General features: G+C 37.0%; 2 protein-coding genes across 7 annotated transcripts in view; both read left to right on the top strand.

The window, feature by feature from the left end:
* Positions 1 to 5,447, top strand: part of smg9 (SMG9 nonsense mediated mRNA decay factor) — an 8,697-nt gene extending 3,250 nt beyond the window's left edge. Inside the window, exons 8-13 of one of the 2 annotated variants that reach the window (XM_032518348.1) lie at positions 187 to 272; positions 941 to 1,047; positions 1,150 to 1,257; positions 1,880 to 2,005; positions 2,093 to 2,237; positions 5,365 to 5,447. In XM_032518348.1, coding sequence (XP_032374239.1) covers positions 187 to 272; positions 941 to 1,047; positions 1,150 to 1,257; positions 1,880 to 2,005; positions 2,093 to 2,237; position 5,365 — 573 coding nt within the window. In that variant the 3' untranslated portion in view covers positions 5,366 to 5,447. Of the gene's footprint in view, positions 1 to 186; positions 273 to 940; positions 1,048 to 1,149; positions 1,258 to 1,879; positions 2,006 to 2,092; positions 2,238 to 3,201; positions 4,145 to 5,364 lie in introns of those variants that run through there. The other variant, XM_032518347.1, reaches the window with a different exon arrangement.
* Positions 5,371 to 9,083, top strand: part of LOC116691070 (ly-6/neurotoxin-like protein 1) — an 11,027-nt gene continuing 7,314 nt past the window's right edge. The window contains exons 1-6 of one of the 5 annotated variants that reach the window (XM_032518392.1): positions 5,371 to 5,447; positions 5,649 to 5,765; positions 5,850 to 5,996; positions 6,399 to 6,509; positions 6,600 to 6,820; positions 6,892 to 7,183. In XM_032518392.1, the coding sequence (XP_032374283.1) occupies positions 5,402 to 5,447; positions 5,649 to 5,765; positions 5,850 to 5,996; positions 6,399 to 6,509; positions 6,600 to 6,799 (621 nt within the window). In that variant the 5' untranslated portion in view covers positions 5,371 to 5,401 and the 3' untranslated portion in view covers positions 6,800 to 6,820; positions 6,892 to 7,183. Of the gene's footprint in view, positions 5,541 to 5,648; positions 5,766 to 5,849; positions 5,997 to 6,398; positions 6,510 to 6,599; positions 7,184 to 9,083 lie in introns of those variants that run through there. The other 4 variants (XR_004332416.1, XM_032518394.1, XM_032518391.1 and 1 more) reach the window with 4 other exon arrangements.

Consider the following 9,083-nt stretch of genomic DNA (forward strand, 5'->3'; position numbering starts at 1 on the left):
AGTTTATGTGATCACTGTGAGATAAACTTTAAAACATGTAAAATGTACTGTGATATAAACTTTAAAACAAAACATAAATAAATCCACAAACACAAGCTGCTACAGTATATTCACAGAGTTGCCATTTAATTTTTTCTGTACACACACATTCTAATGTATAATAACATTTGTATAATCTGTCCACAGTCTCTTCAGATCGCTGCCTTCCTGTTTACAGTGTGCCATGTGGTTATTGTGGTTCAAGACTGGTTCACTGATTTAAACCTTTACAAGTAGGTTTCCTTGCTAATCTGCAACTGCATCTGTGTCAGGACAAAAGAAGATGTTATCCCTCAAAGGGCCCCCCCCCCAACCGCACCCCACACACACACACGCAGGAATGTTGAGTATTTCATTTTGTATCTTGAGAGGATATTTGTCTTCTGCTTTTTATTAAGCTCAATAACGTTCATCTTTCAGTTGGTCTTTTAGATAACAAATGTCGGCAAATCCAGACCTAAAATAATAACTTACTATGTACCCGTCTAACATATATGAACCAATACACCATTATCTGTTCAGATACCCCGGTGGACAGCAAATTCTAATCAATAACTTGACTAACTTTACTGTCATGGTAAGACACTTCCCCTGTGTATACACACAGCTGAAAATTATGACTGTAGTTAAAAGCAAGAGCGCTGATATGCTTGCTCTTAACTACAATGTAGATTACACAGGCGGTGATATAGAAATGAACCAAAATATACAATTTTTAAAGTACAATTTAAACCAAATGCAACACATTATATATCATAAACAGTCAAGGAATTAAAGCAAATGTTTTTTTCAAGCATGTTTTCAGACTATTTTCACATGCCCTAATTACCCAACCTAGGTGGTTATTATCTTCATGAAATGTTACTACCACACAGGAAGTTTCATTTGTGTATGTGGATAGGTTTCTTCAGACTGCTGAGATGCTCAAACCTTCCACCCCATCTGCAAGCCATGACAGCACTGGCTCTTCAGGCAGTGACGATGGAGCAGAGTACTATCCACATATAGGTAACGGTTTAATGCAGAAACACAGCACTCTCACACAATCTCACACACCAACCAGGTTTACTGATGATGAAATCAACTTCTTTAAATTCCTCCCTCCTCCAGTGTTCCTCCAGAACAAGTCCAGGCAAGATGATTTCTGCCCAAGGAATCTGAAGAATATGCATATGGTGGTGGACAAGTTAATGGCACACTCTCATCTCAAATACAAAGGTTAAACACAAGACTGTTCTCTTTATACATACATACATATATTCTATTCACACTATGGTTGTTTTAAAGGGCAAATCATGTTTAATGGTGTAACCTGTGCTTAGATGATAATAATACATTTTATTTATATTGCGCTTTACATGGTACTCAAAGACACTTTACACTAAAACCAGCACATAAAGCACATAAAAAACGGACAAGCAATAAAACCAACACAAAAAAACAAGCAAAAAAATAAAACAATAAAACCAGTAAGTAATGTGGCGGTGGAGCAGGTCTGTGAGGTAGGAAGGAGCCTGGTTATGGAGGGCTTCGTGGGGGTGAAGCGGAGGACTTTAAACTGAGCCACTGGAAGTTCTGAAAGACGGGAGTGATGTGATCACGGGAATGGGTGTGTGTGTGAGGAGACGGGTAGCAGAGGTATGGTGTTGCAGTAGTCAAATCTGGAAGTGATGAAGGTGTGAATCAATCTAATGGTTTGGGACAAATGGTGGGCACAAATGATTTGCAAATAGTTCGTGACAATACGTTGTATGTGATGATGATGATAGTATTTGGTTAAGATATGTAAATTAATCATGCCACACCTGCACTCACCCCATATTGTGCCTTTTGTTTTTAGGTAAACTATCCATGCTAGACTGCAATATCTTCCCTGGCTTGGGACAGGACTATTTGGCAACCGAAGTCAATATGTTCCTCCTCCCTATGCAGGAGAATGATGGCGACGATAATCTGACTAAAGCAGGTCATAGAGAATTTCTCTTCACATAAGGCAAAACTCCTGTGTATTGTGTCAGATGTGGATTAAATAATATCTCTGTACTGTATTTAGGGTCGGGAGCATACCCACTCTTCTCTCTGCTCCCAGGGTACAGAGGGCATCCTGCCTTCTCCACCATGGTTTCAAAACTCCGCAGCCAAATACTGGCCATGCCCCGCTGTCAGCTGTCGCACACCATCCTCACTGAGAAGAACTGGTAAACGCATCACATTCTTCTGTGCTCACTTTTAATCTCTATCATTTGAAAACTAATAATCAACCTTTACAGGACAAAAACAAAGCAAAGCAACCAAACACAACTCAAGAAATGTTATTACAGTACAACATTTAAGGTTTTTTTCTTTTTGGCATTAACACTTTTCTTTGACAGTTGACAGAACAGAGAGAGAGACAGGAAACAAGAGAGGCGGGACATACATTTAAGTGAATGTTAGCAGAATCATTTGGTTTTCACTGCTTTTCATCTGAGTTTATAAAGTTGGAATGAGATTCAGGAGCAGCTTTGTGAACCTTTTATGCTCTGGGTTTCACCTCTCAGGATACATGGTTGTACAGTTGTACAGTGTTCAGAATAATAGCTTTGTGTTTAAAAAAGTGAAAAATGCTCAAAATCCCCAGAATACCTTTTAAATGCCATAATATCATTGCATTAAGAAATCTGCACATTAAATTGCAAATCAAAACATTACCATAATTGATCTAGTTTATGTTATACCTTTACAGAAAGTGAAGAAAAGGGAATATTAGGCTGTTCAAAAAATAGCACTATTTGCATTTTTCTTTACAAATTCAAACATTTACTTTATAAACTGAAAAATGTCTCAAGGGTTTGCTTTACTTTAAATCACCGCACTAATATATAGTTGCATAACCATTATTTCTGAGAACTGCTTCACATCTTTGTTGCATGGGGTTGACCTACTTCTGGTACCTGTGAACGGGCGACTAAAGCGCTTTTTTTTACTTAAATTACCACATACTGACACAATCTGTGTTGCATACCCTCACTACCATTTCCGGTTACCTCTCTATGTAGCACATCAGTTGAAAGTGCTAAAAAATGCTAAAACATACTGTATACTCTCACAAAAAACCTTCAAACACATTGGTTTCATCAAAGTGAATACAATATCTGGTCTGTAAGTGTTGTGTTTTTACAGGTTTCACTACGCAGCGCGTATCTGGGATGGGGTGAAAAAGTCCTCGGCCCTCTCTGAGTACAGCCGCCTGCTCTGCTAACACCTTGGATGAACTGCTGTCATATACATTTGAAGCTGTTATGTCCAATAATCAGGTCACATAAATAATAATTGTGGCTCTGAAAGTGGAGATTGTCATTGGCATCCTACATGAGGGAGAAGTGAAAGTGGAAGCCCGTTCAGTGGTGAAGAGTTGGATGTAAAGCAGGACACATTTTTGCAGACTTTGGTAGAAATGAAAACCTGTGGGCTCTTGGCACTCTGTGTCAAAGTGGTGTATCCCTGCCATGTTGAACAGACTCAGCTGAAGCCTGTACAGCAGTGGTGGGAAAGAGAAAGAAATGTGACTATTTTTTAAATTTGCAAGCCATTATTGTAATAGCAGTTTTGGCGTCCTTTGTTGTCTTGTATTTTGTTGTAACGGCCTTCAATAAAAAGAAGAAGTAATTACAATGAAGGGTTGATGCCTGTAGAAAAAAAGCTGTTGAGTCATATCTGGTCCCAACTGCTGCACGAACAGGCATGCAACGGTTGCATCAGGTTTTTTATGATGAACTAAAATTGTGCAACGACAAAATGTCCGGGCTGGGCACCAGTAAAAGTGTATCTAATGCATGACATTGGATTTTGGCTGATATGCCCATGTTTTCCATCTCACTTTAGCTAATTGCTGATATATGCTCATATTTTTTCCACCTAATTGCAAAGAATCTTAAGCGTCCTATCGGCAAAAGTTTTCATTTGGGGCTGATGCCAATACTTCAATTTAAAGTCTTTTCAGATATAAATGTTATATTTTGACTGCCTTTATCAGGGAACTAAGGTCATCCTGAGACATCACAAACTAAAGCTTAACTTATTTTCTAAGGGAAATTTCTTATTCATAAAGCTAAATTGATGGGGGGGAAGTACCGTAAACAGCAGGCCAACACTGAGAGACTCAGACGGAGCCACTAAGATCCTACATGAAGACACTCAAACATTCAAATAAACCTTTAAAACTTATAAATTCATTTGTGTGTTATTTTGATCATTTACTGTATATTACCTGGACTTAATTTTATTAGTATTTTTTTGTTAATTAGTGAAGCGAGCCATTACAAGTGATACTAGATCAAACAGAGCATAATGCATGTGTGATATGACAAGGTTAAGAAGGAAGAAATAGTTTTTGTGGCAGGTATGTAAAATCCCATGATCTCACCATGTTTAATCATGTCTTTATCTGCATATTTCCTTACCATTTTTGTTTGTTATTTGTAAGACAGTGGTTACCTTCTTTTAGTAAGCAATTTTAAGGATTCTCTAAAGCTTTTCATTTATTGTTATATTAAGGTTAACTGGAGTGATTACACAACCTCTGCAAGAACCTCAGCATGACTCAAAAAGATACTAGAGAAGGATACCTACAAAGCAATTACATTAAGCTGCTACATTAAAGTGGCTTAAATTTGAATAATCTGTGCGTGGCATGTATTGCTAAACGGGGCTTGTTCACCAGTTGCAGCCTACGCCAACTTCTTTTTTCTTCAATGCAAGGAAGTGAAAGTGAACATGGCAAAACACTTATGAATTTATATTAAACTGGGTGCTGGTGGCAAATCAAAGAAATTTGGATATGTCTATGGCTCTTTTTCAGCTGCACTAATATAAAACAAACATAAGCCATAATTTATATATACAATTATAATAATCCTACCTGTACATTTTTTATACTTTAGTGGATTTAAGATGCATTTATTTTCTTTGAAATAAAGAGCATGCTTGTTATTTCACCATGCCTGGAAATTACGAAAGGTAATTACACAGTGCATGTGTATGTATACATACACATGCACTGTGTAATTACCTTGTATTAAAACATACATGTATTAAAACATACATATATGTATGTTTTAATCTGTCTGTGTTGTGACTATTACAGCTTTATTGTCTAATAACAAAACTTAACACTGACTTTTCTTGCAGGTAACAAAACATCAGTTTCGTTTCAGGTTAATTTAAGGGGCGTTTTTTTTTTTTTTTTTAAAGATTTACTTTAAGTCACTATTCAGAGAGATATGAAGGAGTGGTCTTAGGATAAAGACAACCCCTTCTCAGGACAACTACTTATGGCCATAACAAATCCAACCGAAAATCAGTTGTATCCTGCCATCACAGAATGCATCTGCTGACGCTGATCTTTGGGATTGTGCTTTTCCCTAAAGGCAAGTCTTGTTTTTCTTATCTGTTTTTTTAAAAAGCCTTGAGCTCCAGCCCGGATCTTTTTGTTCATCACCTGTTCGTCCGCGGATGAACAGGTGATAATATTCTCATAATAATTGTCGTGCTTTTACCTTAGAGTTAAATTGTAAACATTATTATTATTTTTTTAAAGTTTAAACTTTGAAAGTTTTGTGTTTTCTCAGCCCAAACCTTGACATGTTATGACTGTGTATCGGGAGCCTCAGGAACCTGCATGGATACAAAAGAATGCCCTTTGCAGGGTCAACAATGTGGGGCGGTGAAAGTCACTTCATATGCAGGTATCCTAATTTGTGCGGCATCGTTTTTTACTGTTGAAATGCTTTGTGCTGTTGCCGTTTACAAAGGGCCCTCTTTTGTTGCAGGTGATATGAAAGTTCTTGATGTCAACTCAAAAACCTGTGTTCCGGCTGAAGAGTGTGTTGAGGCTTCAGTAAACTTTGGTATTAGCAAAACCTCGATTAATAGCAAGTGTTGCAACTCCAATCTCTGCAACACCCAACCTGCCCCAGGTAACTTTCTTACTGGATTGTCTCTTTGTATGTAGCTGCTTCTTTTAAATGAGAGCTGTTTTAGCATAGCTTTCAAAAATATGAAAACTACCCCTCTTAAAAGTTAGTATTGTTGCACTTATTTATTAAAAAGAAACTGATTTTACTGACTAAAAAAATACATTTATATTAAACATACAGTACATATAAGTATATTCATAATTGTTCCATCTGAATAACTGCATCCGCAAACAATATGAACAATGAATGTTAATATTTTTTATATTGTGTAAATCAGCACCGTGTCCATTGGACTTTGAAGCTTTGAAAAAGGCACTGAAAAAGAAAAGTGCGTTCAAGTCACCCCTCAACCGCCCCTCTGCATCCACAAACAATATGAACAATGGATGTTTTTTGTTACAGAACCCAGCCAATCCAATCCAAATGGTAAGATGTGTTTCTACTGCGATGGACAAACGTGCACCAACACTTTAAGATGTGAGGGGAATCAGGACTACTGCATCTCAACAACAGGTAACAGGCCTACAGAATTAAACATCTAACTTTGTTTGAATGGATGTACTAAAACTTTAAGCTCTCACCCTAACATTATTCTTCTTCTAGTGAGTGCAGGAAATCAAAAGATGACCGTGAAGGGCTGTGCCTCCAAGATCCTGTGCTCAACGAAAACAACGCAGGCTGCAGGAGCCCTTGGAACAGATATTAGCTGCTGTCAGGGGAACTTATGCAACAGCGCCAGCAGCACAAGTGCTGGCCTTCTGCTCCTGGTGGCACCGCTGGTCTCTTTGGTTACGCTCTCCTAACTGGTGGAGACGGCAGCATCACCACTCAGCTTTTCTCTCATCTTTGCATGGCCTTATACTGCTGCTCACACCCCGGTCCCCATCCTTTCAAGTATAAAAATATAATTCAGTAAAATTCTTATTTTACTTGTGTCTTGCCTCATACAGTTTCTTGCAAGATCATTTTCTTTCTTTTTGTTGGAATGTTTCCTATATACCATTTCAAAGCTTTACAGCTTATTCTGTTGTTTTTTTATTAAGTAGAACAAGGAGAATGTAAAAAACATCATAATGCACAGTTTTTGTTCTGAGTGCTATTATTATCCTTAAACCTATACTTTTAATTGTCAAGACTATTTGGATGTAACTGATAAAAGTTTAAGAAATAAAAATCTTTAAATTCTGCTATGTATTCCAATTGTATTTCTGTGTTTTTAAGTGCTCTAGGCCTATTCATTCTGAGTCTCATTTAAAGTACATTTGTCTCATATAATCATTAAGGATACTCAGTATTCAAGTGGAAGCATGTCATAGTTTGCTGTCACAATCTGTGCAGGTCTTTAACCTGTTTCCTACTGCACATTATTATATAAATACAGAAAGGGCCCTCAATGTTACTTAGTCATAAACTAATTTGCAATAAATGCCAATGGGAAAGTATAATTTCTTTTAATTAAGCTCAGGGTGTTCTAGAAGGGAAGTGTGAATGCTGCCCTATCTGGATGTGCTGAGACTTGTGTGAATGTAGGTCCTTGTTTATGAGCTATTTAAAAATATATTTTAAATATTTGTAAATTTAGTTCAGTTAGGAAGTTGACCTGTTGGCGAGAGTTTACTGTACCATAGTTTTGTCAAACTGTGGCCCCTCATTGTTATTATTTGTTGAGGGTAGATCCGTGTGTAAACGTTCAACTATTCAGCCTGTCCCCATCTCTGATTTTGATAATAATTTGATATTTGAGTATAACCGGCTGGAAATGTGCTGAGAGCAGAGGTAACTTTTGTGGGAGTCAACTATTAACATTATAACCCCATCTAGTGGACAATGTTTATCCAACCGACTATTTTTACATTAATAAAAAGCTTTTTAGAGAATTTTGTAACTTTCTGTTTGTTTAGGCCTATATCTCTGAGAGAACACCAGCCTGACTCCAAATATATTAGAGAATGTCAAATACAAAGAACTGCACAATAATTAGCTATTATTATATTATATACTTATATAAGTGTGTGGAGTTTCTTTTGCTGTGTGTTGCATGTATTCTGCCGACAAAGGTAATTTAAAAGTTTACATGACTTGTTCACCTGTATCAGTCTACACCCTTGAGTCTTTTGAATGCATGCCACAGTACACAAGCTATTATTAGTAACCTAGTAATGTTTTATTGATGCAAAAAATATAAATATTGGAAGCTTAGTGAAGTCTATTTTTCCAGTGACTGCTGAGCGTTACTGCGCGGCCCCCAACTGAGTTCATTATGTAAGAAAATAAGTTTTAATGAGTACTGTAAAGGTGGTCTTAACTTTGGACTTTACTACTTTAAATGATATAGTTGAAATACATTGGTTCAGGCGATACCTCAGATGTCCAACTTCTCTGTGGAACTGTATTCCCCATTACATATTTTCTTTACGGTCTCAACTTTATTTTGATCTGTAACTATAATATTGACAAAATTCCCCTCAAACTTGCTTCTTTTCATAAACAAATGTTATTGGCCTGGTATTTATTCTTCAAACTTAATTTTAGTCCTACAGATTTTTTATTTGGAACAACAAATATGTTTTATTCAAAAATAGACACAATTTTAGATAACATTTTGTTGGTCAGTGAGATTATTTGAACAAGAGAGTCAACATTTGGAATTACTTCAGCATTATGGTATCCCTGTTACTCCCATGGAGTTTGATTGATTTCGACGGTTTCCCCACAGGTGTCATTGCACTTTTTAGAGGTTACAGGGCTGATGGTATACTCCCGTTTTGGGTAATGTACTTGATACTGATGTTGGTAGAAGTTGCTTCTCTCCACACTGTAAGAATGTTCACAAAATAATTTGTCAACTTTTTCAACATGACATCATTAGTACACCCTCCTCTTTATCCCACTGGTCCAGTTTTGTTCAAGATATATGTTGGGACAAGGTCTGGCTTCTGCCACAGGGGTTTTGTCTGATTAACAAAGTCAAAGAGACTTCTTTTCAAACGCTTCATAGGTGTTTCCCAACCAACCAGTATTTACAAAAGCTCAAAAAAAGACAACGTACACTGTACATTGTTTGGGAATCAAAGAGAAACTCTTGTG

The sequence above is a fragment of the Etheostoma spectabile genome, chromosome 6 (assembly GCF_008692095.1).
Source record: "Etheostoma spectabile isolate EspeVRDwgs_2016 chromosome 6, UIUC_Espe_1.0, whole genome shotgun sequence".
In the NCBI taxonomy this organism is placed as follows: domain Eukaryota; kingdom Metazoa; phylum Chordata; class Actinopteri; order Perciformes; family Percidae; genus Etheostoma; species Etheostoma spectabile.